We start from the raw sequence: 20,329 nt of genomic DNA, 5'->3' as shown, positions 1-20,329 counted from the left end.
AGGCACCTTGAATGCACGATTTCTGTTTCACGGGTTCGCCTCTGCCACCTCTGCGCGCAGAGAACGGAGAAGCGCGCTTCACGCCACGGCATTCTGCCGGCAGAGGTAGATTTCGATTTCTAGGAAACACCCAGTGCGCGCACAGCTTTCGGCGCCTTCGTTCCCGCTCCTCTCCAGCCGCTGCCGAGGGGGTGTTTCTCCTCGCGATCGCGGATGATTTCGCCGAGTTTTTTAAAGTACTGTCCCTTGCTAGCTTCGAGAACCTCGGAAAAGCGTTGAGTCTCGTCACGCGCGTCGAGGAGAGGCGACTTCAGGCGCTCGGTCATGACATCTTGGATCTCCGTGAGCAGCCGCACAAACTCCTCCGACACGCGATCCATCTTGAGTTTCACAGCTGAGAACAAAGCAGAGCCCAACGGCGGATGTTCCCGCTTGTAAATGCAAAGCTATGTGGTACCAAAGTTTCAGAACTGCTGCCGGGGTATGCACAAATTTCGCGTCCTGCGCGTGGCGCAAAGAGACTCCGCGCGCAATCCCACGATCCGCACGCCGTGTGGAGGGCCCCATCAAAAAGAAGCCCAGAAACTGAGACTTCTCTGGTATCAGTTGAACGAAGCCCGATCCCGGGCGAGGACAGAAGCGTGTCTGAGACCGGAGTTCTGTTGCAGCAGCTTGTGAAACGTGGATTCTACAGAAACAGTGTCCGCCAGACGAAGTTTTCACCTCCCTCCTCTGGCAATGCGTCACCCGAATTCTTTCGGCGCCAGTCCGAACCTTTTATGCGAGCGTCGTGTTCTGCGACTTCTTTATCTCGCGCCGCGGCCAGCTGCTTCAGCAGCGCCATCTGGTCGACGTAGTCGCGTTTCTGTCCTTGGAGCGTAGCTTGCATGGCTTCTATCTGATTGGCGCACTCATGTTGAAGAGCTTTGTGTCTACGCACAAGGTCGGCGCAGATGTCAAGGCGCCGCCGCTCCTCTGCCTTGAGATCTTCTTCATATTGCTCACACTGTCTCGAACGCAGCAGAACCCGGATAGCGGTGTGTTTTCCGCGACAACCACCTCCCCCTCCAGCGTCCGGATTCTGGAACGCGCGTCTACAGTGGCAAGAGCTTGCAATCTAATCTTTGTAGAGCCAGATAGTGCAGAAACGGCAGTGCTATACCTTCGCACGATATTTCTGGTAGTGTTTCGGTGTGTGCTGGCACGGCAGGTCTCCTCGGGTGGCGGCGAACACAATACCTCCGGGTTACGTGGCGATGCTTCTGACTTGCCGCGCATTCGGTCGACGGGAGAGGGGGGGCGCCTCCCGCCGGCACCCGGAAAAAGACCGAAATGGTCCATGGCATGAACCAGCGTGGAGCCAGGACGACTCGCGTACGCAGAACGCGTGTCGCTGGTTCCGACACAGCTGGTATTTTTCGGCAAATCGGCAGCATGGAGGATCCGATTCATCTACGAGAGTTGCCAAACAGCCGAGCGGCTGGTGTAAGCAATTGCTGCAATGCAGTACCTTTTCTTTGAGAAGATTCTCCTGTTTCAAAGTGTCCATCAGCCGGTCATCTGTTTCTTGCAGCTGAACTTCCAGGGTGAGCATCTCCGCCTCAAGCATTCTGTTGAGATCCTCGGGCGCACTCCTGGCGGTGGCTCCGTCCTTCTGGTTCTTGGCAGCCTCGCCAGTTTTCGCTCTCTTTGGAGGCATCTTGTTAGCGGCCAGCCCTCCTTGTGGTCCCTGAAAGGCGGTCAGAGCCTCGCCGTTTAAGCGGTAAGCCAATTATTCCCGGAACAGTACAAACCCGAGAGGATTGGAGAAGGCGTGGCTACGAATCGCATGCAACAGCCCCGTCACACTTCTCCAACCGACAAACCCTCTGCAAATTGTGAGAGCGAGGGGGAGACGCCGCGCCAGCAGAAAGGCAGACAAGAATGGCGACCCTAGAGCATATTGTTTTTGCGGCCCCCCACGGAGGGCTGAGGATTGGCTGGAGGGCTGGACTGCGAAAATCGCAGAAGTGCTGTGGGAGGAGCCACCATTGTTTCAACAGTTCGCAGGTAGCTGCGCAGAACAAGCGGCATCATGGCTAACAGCCACGGCTACAAACACTGTATTGGTTCTCGGGGCGCCTGACTGGGTGCTATGGGTTTCTGGCTCAAACGCATACGTGATTGGGGCGATGAATACATCATCATGACCTCAGTATTCTGACCGCCGGTGAGCGCTAGGATCAAGGCACGAATTGGCTTGGAGAGAGAGGGGACTAGGACTACGTACCGCTGGACGCGGCCTTGAATATTGTGTCCAGAGCGCCAGCAGACTGAAGGAGCGTGAATGTCCTCCCGTAGAAGGCGCGCGCCCTCAGGGTGGATGATGAGACGAAGGCGCCAAAACAGGAGACGGAACCTGCGCTTGTGCACGGAGCCTCAGACGGTTGGCAGTGCCAGCGTCTCGACAAACAGCTCGTCATTCAGATCGCAGTAAACTACGGAACGCTAGGGACAAATCACTGGTGATCAGAGACTCACACCTCTGCACAGCCGTCAGCAGCACGGCTTTTCCCTGTCCTTCCTTGGACAGCCTGGAGAGGCCTTTTGCACTCGCTAAAACGGATTATTCTCTCTCGGATGAGGCCAACTAGTAGGTAGAGTAAACAGGGCTGCTACAAGGGAAGACCTTCAGCAGCACCGCGACTATGCCGCTAGCAGAGGGCGGCAATCCGTGCTGTCGCGGGAACAGCTTACTGTTTTCATGTTGTTGGCTGAAAGTACCTCAAGAAGCGAGTGAGCTTCAGCCCACTGGTCAACTTTCAAACCGTAGCGCTTCCAACTATCCTGTCTTGCCCCTTCCCAGAAAGGAACCAAATTTCAGCAGTGAGTGTGAAGCGTTACACTGGAGCCGGTAGGACTCACGGGCCTCCGTGGGAGGCCTGGGAGCTCAGCTCGCCAGACACGGCGCGCGGAGCCCGTCACAGAGAATTTTAGGTTTTTACTGGAGGGGGGCCCGAACGACTTTTTCCACGGAAGCGTCGACATGGGTTGAAATCCATCTCTTACTCAGTGGGGTTAATAAGCTAGTCATTTGATGTGTACCGTGTCATAGTTGCACGATACTGTGGAGTGCGCGGTACGCCACGCTGGCGCGCGGAAAGCCCATGCGATGTCTTCAGCAAGCTATGTCTCGGTTCGTCTTGCGCGTCTTCTTCCGAGCCAGATGCTTGTGTCAAACACCACTTGCTAAACGTTCATCTCAGTCTTCTAGCAGTTACGCTCTTTATTCTTGTGCAAGCTGCAGCACTGTGCTGCATTTATCGGGATCCAATTTCTCATCTCGCGTTCTGCGGCTTGCACGTTCAGCCCGTATCTCCGCGTGCGAGGTCGCAAGCACCGATTTCAGGCGGAGAGGTTGTCCTCAGAGTGCAATTGACTTTACGGGTTTTAACAAAGGGTGAAAGCCTGCCTACTGCAACACATTCTGGCTAGAGTTCGAATAGTCAATTGACACGCATCAACGGCGGAGGCCGAGCGCCTTTAGGCAGCATGCCACAGCGGTTGAGAGGTGTATCTGACATTCGTATGGGACAAAGCTCGTTGGTTGTTTGAAAGGGTGTCACTTTTTTGCGCGATTCTGTTTGAGTCCACGGCTTGCTCGACGGCACCCGCCACTTCTTCAGTCCGCTGGAAGAAGGTTTCCGACTCGTTTGAGCCGGCTGCGCCAGCCTTGACGGAGCTGAGGCACGACGCCAGCTAGATTCATTCTGCGACAGCGGCCCCCGTTGCAGTGCCCCGGGGAGCGCCGCATGAGCAACGATTCGCCGTTTCACGTCTTCCACAACGGGAAAAGGAGCCAATTTTGTCAGAGACCCGATAATCTTCCACCAGAGCATGCTATGCTGTCCTGAGGCCCTCAGCCCATTGGTTGGGTTTAGGGTTACCCTAGAACATCTCTCCGATTCTTCCTCTAATCAGGGAGATTTAGCCCCCACCGCAACCATGGATCCAGGGGTCCCCTCGACGGCGGAGGCTCAGCACGAGCACGCCATTGTGATGATTATTGCCAGTATTTCCTTTATCTACCTTCTTTCTGCTTGTCTCGCCGGGATTGTTGGCCTTCTTCCAAAGTTCAGGCCTCCCATCACAGTCGTTCTTTTCCTCGCTGGTGAGCGTCGTGGATGGACTGCGGTCCTCTGCTTGGGCGTGGCCCTGTCAGCCATCAAAGGGACATTCTCTAAAATAGAATTCACCGGGGTTGCCAGGACACGAAAAACAGCCTGACGCTGAGCTTCATAGCCGGGGCAGCTTGGATCAGACCGAGTGCCTCCCGTTTCCTGCTTCCAGGATTCCTAACTTACCAGCGGCTGAGGGTCGTCGATGGCATGTTAGGAACGGCAAAACCATATTTTGGTGCGCAGGGGGGGACAGCCCCGATACCCCCGGTTCCTCCACAACTCTCGACGCACGGGAGCAAGCTAGGCGATCTAGGAAAGAAACGGGGCTTGCCGCGACTCTTGGGACAAATTGCCCTGAAGCTGGAGTGGACGGGAGGACCCTTCAGTGTGCTGTGTTGCTAGCGAACTTGCGCCTTCGTCTGTGTGCGCTTGCCTTCGTTCCTCAGGCATGTCCCTACAGCCGCTGCTCCAGTGGATGCAGAACGGAGTCCTTCTTCATGGCGTTCAACTCATAGGCAATGTGGATCCGTACCTGATCTTTTTTGCACTGCTTCCCATGTGCCTCTACGAGAGCTCTGCATTCGTCAACTACCACATGTTCAAGCAAGTTTTGCCCTCGAGTTTGCTCCTTGCCATCCCGGGGGTAGGTCGCCGCTCTGTTGGCACGGCGGGGCTCGTGGAAACACTTACGCAATAGCGCACATTCGCTTGTGAGGAATGCTACCTGGGCGCCCTCTAGGATTTTCCCTGGCGTCAGCTCTGCAGTTTCCACGGTAAAAAAGGGGCTGAGCGCTCCTGCCCAAGCTGTAACCGGGCTCCTGCACCGCCACCGGACTGGGTGGCATGAGTGGCGATCCCCGCCGTCTCTTCTTTTTCGCGGGTGAGCGCTCGTGGCAAGCGTTCCGTTGGGGGTCCTGTCGAATACGCGTTTGCAGGTCGCAGTGAACATCATTCTCTTCGCCGCATTCCTTCGATACGGGATCTCGCGCATCTACGATTGGCCTGCGGCCCTTATGACCGCTTCCATCGTCTCGGCGACAGACCCCGTAGCCGTCATTGCGTGTCTTCGCGCTCTCGGCGCTCCCGAGAAGCTGTCCTCCCTCATCGATGGAGAATCGCTTCTCAACGATGGATCAGCTGTCGTCTTCTTTGAGGTCTTCCGGTGAGTTTCTCAGCTGGCCGCTGAGAGTCCGCGTTGTGGAACTGTAGTCCGTTGTCGTCGGCTGTCAGCAGACGGCTGCTGTTGGCGGCTTAGTGATAGATGCGAACCTAATCGAACCTGAAAATGCAGCCTTGCACAGCGACCTGGGTCCAGCTGAAGCCTGCGACCGCGTGAGTGATTTGTTTCGCGCCTCTCTTGGCGGGTCGTCCCAGCGTCTGACGAAGCTTTGTCTCCCATGAGCAATAGGGGTATCCAGTTTGCGAGGTCTCTTTGGATGCTTTGCGTTCAGCTCCCTGGTGATTGGGACTTACACCGGCGTGGGGTCGTCGATCACCCTGTTCGTTCAGCTCTCGTTCGGCGCGCTGGCGTACGGGCTGGCGATTGGAGTGGTGCTGTACCTCTGGCTCTTGACAGTGCGCGAGTTCCACATCGTGCAAGTGACTGGAACGATCGCAGCCGTGTTTACCGTCTTCTTCACGGCCGACCACTTCCTTCACGTTAGCGGCGTTCTCGCCGTCGTCACGCTAGGCGTATTCATGGCAGCAAAAGGCTCCACCGCGCTGCAGAGGTCGATCCAGAAGGTCCATCATGAGTCAGTTGAACTCCTCTCGACGCTCTCTGTCCAGGTAAATCCTCCGATCTTCGCCGCATGTCTGGAAACGGTCCGTCGGTGAACGCCTGACGCGCACCAGATCAAGCCCTTCCCCTCATGCTGTGTAGGAGGACTCGCGCAGGCGCAGAACTACCATACGCAAAACTGTCGTGCGCGTATGGAGTACCGGGCACAGACTGACCAAAGAAATACGGAACGCACTCTGCCTGCTTTGCCTCTGAGAAAACTGCCCTCTAGTCGCAGGAAAGCCCCCCGGACCCCGGAGTGCGACCGTATCTTTCTCCTATCCCTGTATAACCTTAGGTCGCCTACCCATTGCCTCTGTGTGTAGGCACAAGTTCTGCCTCACGCCACCCGTGAGGGCTGCCGCAGCACTCTGCGTAGGTAGGGGTTCTGTCGAGGCTCTCTTCTTTTCCGCTTTGCCTTCAGGCCATTTTCGTGTGCGGTGGAGTTATCGCGTCGCGACTCCTGATTCAGTACGCAGACACCTGGACGGAGTGGGCGGAGCTCTTCCTGATCTACCTCGTCCTGCAGGCCGCGCGCTTTGTCGTCGTCTACGGCTCCTGGCCGTTTATTCAGTGGATGGGCCTCCCGCTCAGGTTAGTCTCCGCGAACCGGCAGAGGTCAGGCTATCTGCGAGAAAGCGGGTGCCATCTTTCGTAGTGTTAAAAGTTATTTTTCTAAAAATCCCTGCCGCCCGCAGTGTGGACGCTCCGAAACTCGCGGTGCTGAGCGGCCACGGGTCGCGGGCGACTCCATATCCGCGCCGAGGCCCCTGACGGTGTGCAGAAGAGTGGGAGGAGGCCCGAGTGCCGCGGAGGCTCAACTTCGGTGTATGGTGAACTTAGATCGCTGTGCGGTTTCCACTGCAGCTAGTGCCTGCGCGTCACAGCTTTTCGTAGCCACGCGCAGGGGCAACCTGCATGGATTGCCAACTGCCTTTTTTGCATTTTTCTGCGTGCTCGCAGCTGGAAGGAGTGCTTTATTATCTCGTACGGCGGTCTGCGGGGCGTCGTCTGTCTCGCCCTGGGCCTCGTGGTGGAAGCGGACCCCCGCGTGCCACCTCAGCTGCGGGAGCACGTGGGAATCTGCGTGGCGGGCACCGTGCTATTCACTCTGCTTATCAACGGCACGACGGCAGAGCTGCTCTACACCCGGATGCGGCTCTACCCGATTTCCAAGTATCGACGAGAGTATTTGGACTACGTTTTGAGTTCAATCGACGCGTCGTGCGACCGCAAGAAAAATGAGCTGAAGAATTACTGGCTATTCCGAGGAACCGGTGAGGCAGGGACGCCCGCGTCAGAGCCCAAGTGCGTGCGGGGGGAAGTTCTCATTATGAAGGCATTCGCGTGGTTTTGTTTCAGGAGAGGCGTACGAATCGCGCTATCAGGGGAAACTCTCAGGCTTCACGCCAAACTCGCTGCTGCGGTGCCGTTATTTCTCCTCCGCTGTACATCTCTCCTGGCGGTGCCTTCAGACGTCGTCCAGGCCGCCAACGAGGCCCTCCCGTTGTTCTCGAAGGGGCACCTGGACTCAAACGGCAATCTACACGTCCCCGGCAAATCCTACTCGGAAATTCTGCGCAATCCGCCCTCGTGCGATAACTGGAGCGTCCAGTCTGCTGCATCATCGGTGGCGAAGCTTGAATCCAAAGATTTCGGAGTGCCTGCGTAAGTGGTGACGATTCTCTTCCGCAGCCCGCTAGCGAGCACGTCGCACCGGATGAAGCGAGTTCTGTCAGACAGCCAGGGAGACGCCTCCAGGAACGCCGAAGAGGCGCATCCGTCACGGCCATATGCCCTCTGGTCTGAAGATTTGACCAAACCTGTATGCGTGTGTCATGGTCTATTCGCTTGTCTCCGTAGGCGACTTGGCTGGGGCGAGGGACTCGGCTCCGCTCTCCACACTGTGAAGCATCTCACCGGGAACCGGAAGCCTGCCACCGGCTCGGGAGGGGGCATCGGCGGCGAGGACGCACGGACAAACGAAGACGTCACTCTGATCGTCAAAGAGGCGGGACGGCTCGAGAAGGAGACCCATGTCCTTCACGTCATGTTCAGTGCCATGCGAGAAGTGAGCCAAGGATCTCAAAAGGCGCAGCGTTGCACTTTAGCGGCTGGCTGACCCCCAGGCCGCAAGTGAGGCGTAACTGCGTAGTCACTCGAACAGGCGGAGTCATAGACGCCGCGCTAGACCTCGCTTCCAAGGTCTCGACTGTGATGCTGCTGTTGCGGGCGTGCAAGGCTGGCGGTTTTCACTGTCTACGAGGGTACACCTGTTAGGCGACCCCTGCCTCGCGGTTTACTGCATTCTGGAAGCTGTGCGTTGCGTGTCTTGTGTTGCTGGTGTGCAGTTCTACACAGACATGTACGAGCGCTCCAACATCGGAGGCACCGCGTGCTTGACTCTCACGATGGTCGTGGACAAGTGTCACTCCTACCTCGACGCCCAGCTGAAGGAGGCGACAGTAAGCGGACAGACCACTCTGACGCAAGGCTTTCTGCCCCCCCGAGAAGCATCTGTTTGTTTGTGTCCACTAACACGCTGAGAAAGGGGGTCGACGAAACGCGCAATCCGCAAATGTACCGGGGTCAGATTGGCATCTCGTCCCCTGGGGCCCAAGAGATCGCATGTGCGGAATATCCACATCCTCACAACAGGCAGAACGTGTGGCGTCGTCCTCCCTCCTCCTGCTTTCCCTCTCTTCGACCATGCACACTGCCGTACGCCACATCGTGTGTATCTTCGAATGCACGCCCCATCTGCTTAGGAAGGGTCCGCCTTGTCGAGCGCGTTTTTTAGGCCGTAAAAAAGTCACGGAAGAACGACTATTCCAAGAGCGTGTTTTCGCACGAATGGGATCTCCTGCTGGGCTCGTTGCGGAGTCGGTACGGCTTGTGGAAGTGCTTGAGCGCGATGCCTTGCGACGCGTTTGATATCCTCAAGTCCTACCTGATTGCGATGATCCAGACGCTCTACGCCGTGGTGGAGGCCCACGAGTTCGTGAACCAGACCAACCGGAAGGAACTGGAGGAACTCGTCAGCGCGGAGACGCTGTAAGTCGACTGTGCCTACGCGATGCATTACACACACCTTTGGACAGCTGGGGCACACGCTCGTTCACCATGCTTGGCCGAGCTGAAAGTCGGTTTCGCACTCGAGGAGCTACAGGAAACCCACGTTCGAGTCCCTACTTCCTTTTTTATTTATATACTTGTGGCTGAGTGGGCAAAAGCAATGAGCTCATAACTCATAATAAAACGAAAGTTCGAAGCTTTTCAAGTTCTGCCGAACGCGGCACCCAGGACAAGGCTTTCTATTGTGCTGATGTGGGATGTGGCTGTCGCTTGTTGGTGCCGCAGGGAGCCCCTGGACGAAGTCGTCACTTCCGCCAAAGAGCTGCTTGAGAAGCTGAAGAACACGTTCCCAGTGGCGTTCTCTCAGTGCCTAGTCATCATCGCTTCTCATATGCTTCTCAACGCTAAACAAAAGGTAAGGCTCCACGACCGCGAGAGCCCAGACCCCCCCCCCCTCCCCCCGACCTGCAACTGGTGTTCGGATGAGCGGAGGTCGGCTCACGGTTTGTTTGTAGCCCCTGGATTGCTATAGGCAGACCGCCATTCCAAGCGCGTGCGCTACCTCGGGAGTCCCAGTACCTTACCTTGACCTGAGCAATTCGTAGGCGTGATACTACGCGCGCACGGTAGAGTCTTTGAATGTGACATCGGATTTGTCTAGATAAACCTATGGCATGTCTCATCCTTTGTGGTGCCCGCAGGTGCTGAACGAAGAGATCGAACGGGGGCTGGTGTTTCCGGAAGACGCAGAGAAGCTGAAGGAAGCGATCGCCGAGCAGCGCATGAGGCTCGAGAGAATCAGCCGATAAGAACCTCTCTGATATATCGGGCTAGCTATGCGAATATCTGGTCTTACGCCGTGCTTCCACCACGAAAATGATTCCATTTTACCTCTATGATAACGTCAATGTTCACTCCTCACCCACTTAGGTCCACACATGCATGTATAGTAAATGTACGGTTCGCAGTGTGCAAGATTCGAAGTGCGTCGAATTTTAAATTTGTTTTGAGTAACTTGGAGGAGGTGGATGTTACCACTCGTGTATCTAAGTATATCCAGTCAACCCACAGCGGGTATCTGGAGCGTGGGTAGGGATCCTGTAGCTTGTGCGCCAGGGTCACTCCGACGCTTCTTCACGTGTCACATCGCAAAAAAAGGAACTGTTTCCGTGCTATAGACGCTGAATATTGTGAAGGCACGGTGCGCGCTCTGAAGCGGCACTAGATCACCCTAAACCCTTAAGTTGATGATATCGGCATCGGCGCTAGACTGGTGGTCGTTTTCAGTGGAGGAATGACAACAATTACTGAAATTGCTTCTCTGGCTGTGAGGACTGAGCCGGCTTAGCACCAACACGCAGCCTGCTGCCGGATCCTAGCGATTCGCGCTCGCATGCATCCGCATCTGAGAAAGAGGAGTGTGACCTGCCATATTCGCGACACCCGGGAAGTCGTCTTTACAAAATCGAGTGTGTGTGCTCCCTAGCGGTGCGTGCATCGGCGAGACTGCGCGGCACAAGCCCCCCCCCTTCCGCCACCTTGTTGCCTGGTGTCTAGAAGAGCCAGTGGAAGCCTTCGCTCTGCTTCTAGGATACGTGATTAGATTTCCATAGACAGGAATGTCTTTTTAAGTTGGGCAAGTGTCCGCGTACACCGTAGAGAGAGTCTTCACACCAGACGGCGCAAAAGACACAACTGACTTCCTCCTCGCGCCCCCTCCCCCCCCCCTCCTCCCGCGTCGTTGTCACTGGGAACGGAATCTCCCCACACATGCAGGCCGACGGCAGGCACCGGGGGGGGCTCGCTCTCAGCGTCGCCACAGGCGAGAGATTTAGTGGCCTCCACCGACCCTCAGGCGGCTGCGAGCCAGCGCCTTCTTGGTGAGGCGGATAGTCTTCACCTTCGCGGCGCCTTCAACAGAGGGCTTCTCAACGGGTCGCTCCTCCTCACGCAGAATAACCTCGATGTGGCAGGGCTGGGACATGTACGGGTTGATGCGACCGTGGGCGCGGTAGGTCCTGCGGCGGCCCTTCGGTGCCCGGTTGACTTGAATGTGCTCAATAACAAGGTTATCCACGTCGAGGTTCTTCATCTGGAAAACAAAGACCGCACACCCGCCACAGCCTATATCGTCCCCGAGAATGCGCGCGAGGCGCATTCCTCCCGGCCGCAAACGCAGACTCCACGCTAGCAGTGCCGCCCATGAGACAAAGTGAAACGAAGCTCGCGCCCCTGCAGAAACGCAGCGTTACGACAATGTGCAGTGCAGCCCTAGACTGGCGCATATCGATGAAAATACTCTGATATGTATGCATCATATCCTGAATGTAATCGAGTCTCCGCTCCTCGCCACAGGACTGAGGGGCGTGCCCGCACACGAGCAGGTTTCGTAGACACCGCTTTGCGAACCTCCCGCTCAAGAACGATTGGTAGAAGTTCCCCACCGACTAGGGAGCAGGTCTCGGATTCGCTCGGCGGTGTCTAGATGTTGCGCCTGCCCTGCCGCGCACGCCTAGCAGCGTACCTCAGCGTTGGATTCGGCGTTTCTGAGGAGGTCCAGGACGATTTTGCAAGACTTCACAGGCCACCGACCCTGGGTGTGCTTGAACTCCTTAGCCTGCGCCTTGCGGCCGATGCAGCCGGTGAACTTTCTGAAGGGGATGCAGCGCTTCCTCTCCAGAACGTCTTCCAGGAACTGCTTGGCAGCCGACAGCTTCATCGGGTTACCCCGCTTGTCCTTCTTGATGGCCTGGACCGTCTCGTGCGTGTTCTGCAGACAAAAACCAGCGCCGAACCCGCGTCGAAGCAGCATGCAAGCGCTGCGCAGAGAGAGCCAGCAGGCAGACACGCCGTCGCCGCAGCCGAGCCCCCCCGGAAACACAAGCCGCCTGGCGCCAACGGGTGCCTCGGCCTTGCCCACGCAAGCCTCAGACTCGCCAGACGCTTGACGGAATATGGCAATATCAGAGTCGCGAAACGCCAGTTGCCGACGAAACGGATCTCTGCTGCGTGGAAGCGAACTCAAGCGGAGTCGTTCACTCACCTTGAAGTGCACACGCAAGTCCTGCCCAAATGCCTTGCAGCCTGAAGAAAAGCGACAACACGGAAGCGCCCAGAGCCAAAAAATCAGTCGCCACCACGAAGCACAAACATGCGTTGAGCCGTCCGTCCTGGTGGCGGTGAAAGTACCCAGAATGCTTGCCGCTTCAACACGCCGACGCAACAGCCACACGCAGCACAGCGCAGGCAGTCAGTGCCGAGGAGAGTCAAGTCAGCAAAGCCTGGGAGGCGGAGAACGGCTCTCTCTCGGGAAGCAGTTTCACAGTATGCGCCGGCTAGGGAAAAAGAGACCCAGAGTCGGAAATACCCGACGTGATGATGACCTCTACGGCATACACGCCTTGCTAGGGCTCCTCCTCAGGCACCATAATCTGGGCATGCGCTCCCCGCCCTCGCGCCGAGCGCGCAAAAACAGACACCGAAGGCATCGGCACAAAACGAATCTGGAAATACTTCTTGGTCAACCAGCGCAGAGCTTCAGCAGGGCACGAGGGCGACCCCCGTAACGGGAGAGATGGCTTCCCTCCCGCCCCCCTTTTCCAAATGTCTTTTTCGACGTCCCGGCCTGACGGTTGACTTCCTGATTCGCGCCCAGCAAAAGTGCCCCGTCCAGATGCATACGCCACCGTTGAGCCCAGCCGAGAGGCGGATTTTTGCAATCAAAGAAACAAGAGTTGTCGCGGATGACGTGGTGAGGGAGCCAGTTTAGCTGCGCCGCTGCTCGCGGCGTGAGGAAAAGCTTGAAACCGCCCCCGCCACACAGGCGGGGGCCAACAAAGAGAAAACCCTCCGTGCGAAGAGGAGAAAGCTTCCGCTGAAGACGGCGAAGAGGGCTCCACCATAAAAGGATTTTCGCCCTGTTCCCAAGCCCCAGCCCCCGCTTTGCATGTGGACACGACGATCCGCAAAGAACAGGAAACTCACATTTGTTCTCGTTGGACGGCTCCTTCGCGTACTTCACCATCTTGGCGACCTTGTGGGCAGAGAAGGAGCAAACAGTTGAGGGCGTGAAGATGGGAAGAAAAAACGCACAACAACGTAGATGTTCCGTCAGAAAACCCCAGAAACGCGTCGGCGTCGTCGCCTCTCCAAAAACGAAGACGCTGTCCCCACTTCCCCTCTCCTCGCAGATATCGCGCGCAGCTGAGTCTCTGTGCCCACACAGGCGCCATCCTTGCGCAACGTCTCCCTCTCTGCCTCGCCCTGCATGCCGAGGAGAGTTCGCCCTTTTCGCTGGCGTACCGCCGCCTGATGCGGCCCTGTGCGAAGGCAACAGGGGAACCCGTTGCATGCAGGTCTGGCGCCTCGGAAGTGACGAATTTAAAGCTTCTTCGCGCCCGCTTGCCGGAACAGGCCACATGAAACGCTTTTTCTAGGCACGAATTTCTCTGGGCTCCCATCCCCGTCAACGTTCTTGGCCGGTCAGGCGTACCCCACAGGCGATCGTTAGGCGACACAGCAGCGTGTTGAAGACTCGACGCTGCGTACGTCCGCCGCCTAAAACGTAAACGGGGATTGCTCCCGGCGCGTACGCAAACGCGGCAAAAGGCGCGCGACGATGATCAAGTGAGAAAAACCGCCCCGATAGGGCGAGAAGGAAAGCGCTGAGGCGATCTGGCGTGAGTCTTGGACACACGCAAGAAACCCGGGCCCTGCAACCGCCGCTCAGCGGTCGTGGAACCCCAAGGGTGCGCGGCAGACACATGCCCGTTGACCCAACGCTTGTCGGGTGCCGGAGTAGAGCCTCTGCCGCATTTCCAAGCATAGACGACTTGATATAGTACTCGGCTTTTTCCGATTAGAATCGAGGGCACACTGCTGGAACGTGGGTCAGGGGAGCGGCAGCGGCACCAGACAGCTTGAACTCACAGCACGCACGACAGGCACGGCAATGACCGTCCGAACCCCGTAGGTCCACGTGCTGAATGCGTCTCGGGAGCCACTTGTTGCAGAAATCTCTAGGGACGGGAAGATATGGTTAGCTGCATCTGCCCGCTGAAATGCGCCACACTTGGCTCGTGAGCAAGGTTACGTGGCCGTGCGACACGCTGGAGCAACAGGAATCGCAACACGGAGACGAAATCATCGCATGCCCACAAAATACGATTTCGTGAAGCTACCTCCAGAAGGCGGTGAACACGGCTTTCTCATCTGTGTTCTCGGTTTGGCTCCTCTGCGTGTCTTCGCGAGTCGGGATGTCTGTCGTTCATGCCAAGTTGGCGTCAGAGGGAAAACAGCCTGCCGTTGCATCGCCGCAAAATGTCTCAACGGGGAAATCCTTCGCTTCTTTGCGGCATCTGCTACGCGCCGTCTCCTCTCAGCGCCTGAACAGAGGATCAGCTGGTCGCAAAAAGCTCCTTTACTTCGATCGACGACGCCGTCCAGTTTCGAGGCCACCGAAGACGTCAAATGAAGCCCAAGCGAATATGGAGGATTAGCGCTCTCCCACGTGCGTGGCATTCTACATAATTTGAAAATTTAAGAATAAAAATCGCTCCGAGTTTGGGAGTGGTCTTGGTTAGACTATGTATTCTCCACTAAGTACAAGCTTGATAGTGTTAAATCCAGAGGCAGAGAAGTATCTGTGCACTCATGGCTGTATGTCGCGTTCGTCTCCTGTAAGAGCCCGCGCGAAACTCGCATGATCTGCGCAAGCTAATGTCTGCTGCTGCGTGGACATGTCTATTCAGTTTGTGAGCGCGTGCGCTGCTGGGGCAAACTTAAGTCACGCGTCTCTAGAATACCGGCGAGGAATACCACTGAAGTCTAATCAAGACAGAGTACTGGGCGGTGCGCACTGTCCGAACCAAGACTACGCGGAACAGAGTCGGGCCTGCAGCGGGTCCGGCGCCTGCGCGGCGGTACTCCCTCGTGGCTCACTACCTACTTGAAAAGGTTTCTGCTGTCTTTCATGTGACCTCTCGACGAACAGTTACCAAAAACAGAAGCCTCTGACGCTGTCCAGCAAACACGAATCACCGCGCGAGCGCGCTGGCCGCAAAATCGTGATGGTGCTCGTCGGATGGCAGAGACTCTGGAAGTAGCGTACACTTTCCCTCGGCTTTCTGACTGAACTTGAGAATCACTCATGCAGCACGCCCTTCCCGCCATCCACGCGGGACGTCTGGATGGCGGGGGCGACACGCATGCGTGTATGTGTGAACACACGGTGCACAAATACGTTAAAATAAATATCGAGAAGGGCTCTTTCTCTGCACTGCAGAATCTCAGCCCTCGTGTGTTTTCCCTCGAAGATTAAAGAGGCACATATACCGCCCCCCCCTCCCCGCCCGCCACACTGTCTGCAGAGTGTGCGACGACCATCGACTCACCGGGCACTGCGCGAAACCTGAAAACAAAGGCTTCTCAACGCGGACACGGTTGCTGCAAAGCTCACGCGTAGTTGGGCACCTCCGCTACGTCCCACGGACCTCGAATTTCGCTGCAGCAGAAGATACACATGCAGCACTGAGCATTCTGACACACACAAACATGTATATGTGCATGCTGCGTAACGGTGAGGCGGCCCTGACAGCTTTGGTTTCGCATGCGACAAGCTGAAAGTTGAACATCTTCCTGCACCACGTAAAAATGGTGTCGAGCGAACGATGTAACAGCTTCGTGCTTCTGGGCCCACCTGCGCGACTCCCTCCCCGTTTCTTCTTCCTGGAAAATTGGGCAGTGCTTCTTGCACAGAAGTTCACGCGGCGCGTTTTCAGATGCAGTGCAAAAGAACACTTCTCAGGTTCCCACGCAGTGGACGCGCACACTGTATCCGCGTGATACCCTCGAATTCGCTTCTGAACCAAGGCCAAAGAGCCGCAGGCGGGAAACGCAGTGAACCAGGAATGGAGCGCCGCAGCTGCCTCATTGAGCTAGCGGGTCTTCGCGATAGGGCGGGGCGTGTGGCTTTTCGCGGGCGTTTCGTGTGCACTTACTGTTTGTATTTCTGCGAGCTGATTAACCAATACGGGCCGACGAACGTGATGAAAACCATCCTGCGAGACAGCACATGACCGCGCAAGGCTAGCTGTGGACGCCTGCGGTCGAAAGCAACTGCTGAGTTCCTTCGGCGCTTCTGTTCCATTGCGCGCCGAGACAAACTGCTTCGATCCCGCAGACACGCAGGACGAAGGTGCTCGGCGCTCGCGCGATACTCCGACGCGGTCTGGGCCTGCCGAGACCGCGTCGGAGTCTCCGAAGCGCCACCTGCAGCCGCCCAGGAGACGTCGGGCGTGTCGACGAGCCCCCGGCGTAGCTCGCCTGGCAGATGCTTCCACGGAAGCGCAGCGCGGAGCCTCGCCAGCGGCGACTCTCCGCGTTGAGGATCTCGGACGCAGCGCCCTGTCTCTGCGAACTGAAGCCCGGCGCTGACGCGGAGAGATGGATGCCGCGCCGGCAAAAACTCACGAGAGAAGAAAAAGCAGAATGACGCTCGCGGGGGCCTCCTGAACCATGATGAGAGCTGTCGAGAGAATCAGTGCTGGGGTGAGAACATGGACGAACGCCCAAGGGTGTCTCTGCTGCGCATACGCACTCAGACGCGCCCCACGCACTCGATGCACGTTGCAGCGCAGAGACTCGTCGACTTTTCCTGCACCTCTGCACTCCAGCAAGACAGAAAGTACGCCCGGGCCCTACTGACCGACAAAACGTCCATCCCCTGCAACCGCCCCGAGAATTTTTGCAACTCCCGCGTCGAGGACCCCAGCAACCCCTGTTCCGACGCGTGAAGAAGCCTGCCAAACGCTGTTGCTCGTCTCCTCACCCACAAAATGCGCCGCAACACGGGGCTGAGCGCGAAGATCCTACACGAAAAACAAAGGCACCGGCGGCAGCAAGGAGAGACTCGACTTCAACTGACACCTGTCGTTTCCGCCAGATGCGTCGACGAATGCACACACATCCGTCAAATATACAGATAGCCACGCATTTGTACAAGTATGCAGAGACAGATGAAGAGTTGTGCATGGCGACGCCGGAGTTGACTCCCCCCGCGGCGCAGTTAATGTCACCATTGTCTACTGCGTGGTATCTCTTCCTCTCCCAGGCTGTCTCGCATAGGTGCAGGTTCGCTCCCGAGCCTGCGCTCGCCTGCGTACTCAATGCCAAATATGAGGACTGCGAAGACTTCGGTGGACGAAGAGAGGCGCGAGGCGAGGACGACGTTGGCGAGCAGTGCAGCGTTGATGCTCATGGCGCGGCGCAGAGACTCGTCGACTTTCCCCGGATTTCTGCACTCCAGCGAGAAAGAAAGTCACGTAGGCGCCATACACAAGCCGGCGGAGCGCACGCGGGGGCCACTGCGTTGGCAGACAGGCTCGGACGCGTTGGACAAGGGACGCGCGAAAGAAGGACCTAAAAACTTAGCTCCACTCTCTCTGAAAAGCTACAGAGAACCGCCATGAGACGGCGCAGAAAGCCGGTGAAGGACTCCGCCGTCTTTCAAGTTGTCGAAAAACAACGAACTAACAACGCTGGCGAGGCTCCCCCTTGTCGCAACGCGCTGGGCGCGCGGTCTTTGGAGCTTGCTGCAGGCCCCTACGACTCGTCCCGCCACGCCTGTCTCACGCACCGCGTCCTCGGAAAGAACTCGGTTTGAATGCCGCGCACTCACCGATAGATGTAGGAGTAGTCTGTAAGCGCGGCGTGAACGAGAAGACACACTGCAAAAACACGCAGAGAGGTCCGCTGAAACCGCATTGTGGGTTCTGGGCGTCTTGACTGGAAAGAGAGACGGACCCTCAGCTGCTCAACAGGGGGAGCATGAAACGTGACTGATGAGCGCAAGCAGGGCTCGAGAACAGCATATATGGAGAAGCGGCGGGCACACGCCGAAGTAGATCGACAGATGCTGTTCGATCTCCGACGACCACGCGGGCGGAAAAGCCTGCAGCGTCGCGCAAAGGCCTGAAAGCGCTCGCGACTTCATCCCAACGAGACGACGCGAAAGCTGTTCACCGTCTTGAGGGAAAGAGACATTGAGTGGAAGCCGCTGCCCACGACATCGGCAACTTCCAGACACGCCGCATGAACGGGGAAAACAGCAAAGCTCGTCTATCTCTACCTGAATATGCGCAAGCCACTCCGCGCCAACCGGCGAAGCGCTCGCGCGATAGGGAGCCAGAGTCTGCCTAGCGGCGGGTCGAACTGCTCGCTGTGAGACAAAAGGAGCTCGAAAACGCCCCAAGCTCCTCTCCTGCGGGCCTTCGCAGATCCCCTCAACGCGAACCAAACACCCTAGACGCAGCTTGTCCAGATTGGGCGCGAGCGAACTCTCCCCCGAGTGCACCCGAACAGAAGACCGTAGGTTATCTTACCCACGGAGAGACAGACAACCGTGTCCTCGCTGAAGGCTTGCGTGAGCGTGCGGAGGATCGGCGCCAGGATCTGAAAGCAGGAAAGCACGAGACACACGCCCGGTCGCTAGGTCGACCGCGTGCATGCAAACACGTTGAGGATTGGAAGCACCGGTGATGGGCTCCACGAGAGCTTGGTAAACAAAAATTACCCTAGCCTCCGTGTAACACGGCCACTACACACATCCGCGCATAGCTTCTAGCACTGTGGTATCCCTCTGCAGGCGTTACGGACTCTGAAAGTACATCTGCTCGACCTGGTGTGTATGTGTGTGGCTTCTTTGTGTCAACGAACGGGCCTTCTTTCCAGCGTGCCTCGAGCTCAGCCGTCAGGTTCCTCGTTCGCAGGTCGGTCTGTGTCCACGCTTCCCCCCCCCTGCGCGCGTCCTCTTCGCCTCTTCTCCGCCTTACCCGCAGACAACCCAGGCCGACGACGGCGCTCCAGAGGCCACGGCACAGTTCTGCGGGAGAGACACGAAATAGAAAAACCAGGCACGCGCTTTCCTGAGAAATAAGAGGCCACGGAGTCTAGCGCGCCATCCCGCGAGGGCTCAAGAAAGGCACTCAAGGCACACTGACGTCTCCTCGCGGCACATGCAGCCCCGTGTCACGGCGGACTCTGAAACACCATGTACGAGCCGAGGCGCCAAAAGGGCCTGTCCGGTGTCGGGGGCCTCCCAGCCAAGAGGAAGGTTTCGTGAAAGCCGCAGCAGGTACACGCGCGCAGCGAGAGAGCTTAGAGTCAACAACGGACCACGGCCGGAACTTGTGAGAAAGTGTCTTTCGCGCAGAATTGTCTTTTACAAGCCGCTGTGCGCTCACAAGCGCGTCCCCCGCCTGCCTGGAGAAGGCAGCGCCGAGTGGCCGCGACACGCCCGAAGCTCTGACGCATCTTTGCTAGATGCATGTGGCCTCCACAAGAAAGCGCAGTCGCATGCAGCGGCAGGAAAGAGTTGGCGGACAGTCGGAGCTGCGAGACGCTGAATTTGAGAAACTAGCCTCGCGCTCAGTTCACGGGGGGTCCACGGGCAGCTGCAGAAGAGGCCCGCGAAGCCCCGTAGAGAGGTTCGATAACGCGGAAACACGAGATAGCCCGTGCAGGCACTAAGAACATACAGATTATAGCTAGGCGATGCATCGCTATTATCACATTAAAGGTAGCTATCGTCGCTGTATAAGTGATCCGCGAGGAGGAGGCGTGAGCGGGTGTCGAAACGGAGTAGCCTGGTACACAAGCGTTGCGGCCTACTGTGGAGATCGTCGTCGGCGAAGAAGCGGAGCGTGAACCCGAGGAAAAGAAGAGCAAAGTCCACGGCGAAGAGCCACGCCACGGAGACGCGTTTTTTCTCAAACATGATGTAAAACACGGTGAACGCGACGATCAAGCTGACGTGCTGGGTGACGGCTGCGGTCGCGCGGCACAGGTCAGCGTACACATAGGCCCGCATGTTTGCGTTGCAAATGAGCGAGTCCAGAAAACTTTCATCCACGTAATTGTCTGGGTACGCCTGGCGCCGCCAGAGGACTTTCTCCCACGGCGGCGGCGACGGGCTCCGGCCGGTCGCACGGACGAGCGGAAGATCGCTGAGAACGAGGAAGGAAGCGGTGCATTGGGGTGTGCAAGTTTCACACGGCGGCATAGTCGAGTGCTCCAACAAAGCGTTTCGCGAACTCGCGCGGCTTTCTGCATTTTGCTGCTGCGTCGAGTCCTCTGCGGCTAGCCCCGGCGTATGCCGCGTCGCCCTCTGTGTAGCGTGCGCAGCTCGCGCGGAAGTCCGCAGCATCTCGGCGTCAGGGTTTCCGCAGAATCCGCACAGTCGGCGACAGCAACACCGGAGGACGGGGGCAGCAGCGAACAAAAGATTTCGTATAGCGGACGGTTCGAAAGAACTCCA

The 20,329-nt window shown here is 57.4% G+C and overlaps 4 protein-coding genes and 1 non-coding gene across 5 annotated transcripts; 2 read left to right on the top strand and 3 right to left on the bottom strand.

The window, feature by feature from the left end:
• Positions 1 to 119: 119 nt before the first annotated feature.
• BESB_011770 (uncharacterized protein) lies at positions 120 to 1,699 on the bottom strand (the record flags this gene model as incomplete). Its single annotated transcript, XM_029359907.1, has 3 exons — positions 120 to 394; positions 775 to 1,117; positions 1,511 to 1,699. The coding sequence occupies 3 exons, from the start codon at positions 1,697 to 1,699 to the stop codon at positions 120 to 122; spliced, it is 807 nt and encodes a 268-aa protein (XP_029216574.1).
• A 2,177-nt stretch (positions 1,700 to 3,876) lies between these two features.
• BESB_011760 (sodium/hydrogen exchanger NHE2) lies at positions 3,877 to 9,824 on the top strand (the record flags this gene model as incomplete). The annotated part of the gene is made up of 12 exons (XM_029359906.1): positions 3,877 to 4,150; positions 4,607 to 4,803; positions 5,096 to 5,322; positions 5,612 to 5,948; positions 6,365 to 6,534; positions 6,904 to 7,217; positions 7,416 to 7,608; positions 7,804 to 8,011; positions 8,292 to 8,405; positions 8,741 to 8,994; positions 9,301 to 9,430; positions 9,717 to 9,824. 12 exons carry the CDS (start codon positions 3,877 to 3,879, stop codon positions 9,822 to 9,824), a joined length of 2,526 nt encoding a protein of 841 aa, XP_029216573.1.
• BESB_015490 lies at positions 9,149 to 9,225 on the top strand. The gene has a single exon. It is a non-coding gene; the product is annotated as a tRNA-Met (tRNA).
• Positions 9,825 to 10,846: 1,022 nt separating the features above from the next.
• Positions 10,847 to 13,039, bottom strand: BESB_011750 (ribosomal protein RPL17; the record flags this gene model as incomplete). Its single annotated transcript, XM_029359905.1, has 4 exons — positions 10,847 to 11,107; positions 11,540 to 11,785; positions 12,059 to 12,099; positions 13,000 to 13,039. 4 exons carry the CDS (start codon positions 13,037 to 13,039, stop codon positions 10,847 to 10,849), a joined length of 588 nt encoding a protein of 195 aa, XP_029216572.1.
• A 2,429-nt stretch (positions 13,040 to 15,468) lies between these two features.
• Positions 15,469 to 20,074, bottom strand: BESB_011740 (phosphatidylinositol n-acetylglucosaminyltransferase; the record flags this gene model as incomplete). The annotated part of the gene is made up of 9 exons (XM_029359904.1): positions 15,469 to 15,517; positions 16,014 to 16,073; positions 16,486 to 16,598; positions 16,844 to 16,883; positions 17,178 to 17,309; positions 17,693 to 17,741; positions 18,396 to 18,465; positions 18,846 to 18,895; positions 19,684 to 20,074. The coding sequence occupies 9 exons, from the start codon at positions 20,072 to 20,074 to the stop codon at positions 15,469 to 15,471; spliced, it is 954 nt and encodes a 317-aa protein (XP_029216571.1).
• Positions 20,075 to 20,329: the final 255 nt, after the last annotated feature.

The sequence above is a fragment of the Besnoitia besnoiti genome, chromosome IX, assembly GCF_002563875.1.
Source record: "Besnoitia besnoiti strain Bb-Ger1 chromosome IX, whole genome shotgun sequence".
In the NCBI taxonomy this organism is placed as follows: domain Eukaryota; phylum Apicomplexa; class Conoidasida; order Eucoccidiorida; family Sarcocystidae; genus Besnoitia; species Besnoitia besnoiti.
This window is presented reverse-complemented; position numbering and strand designations above follow the sequence as displayed.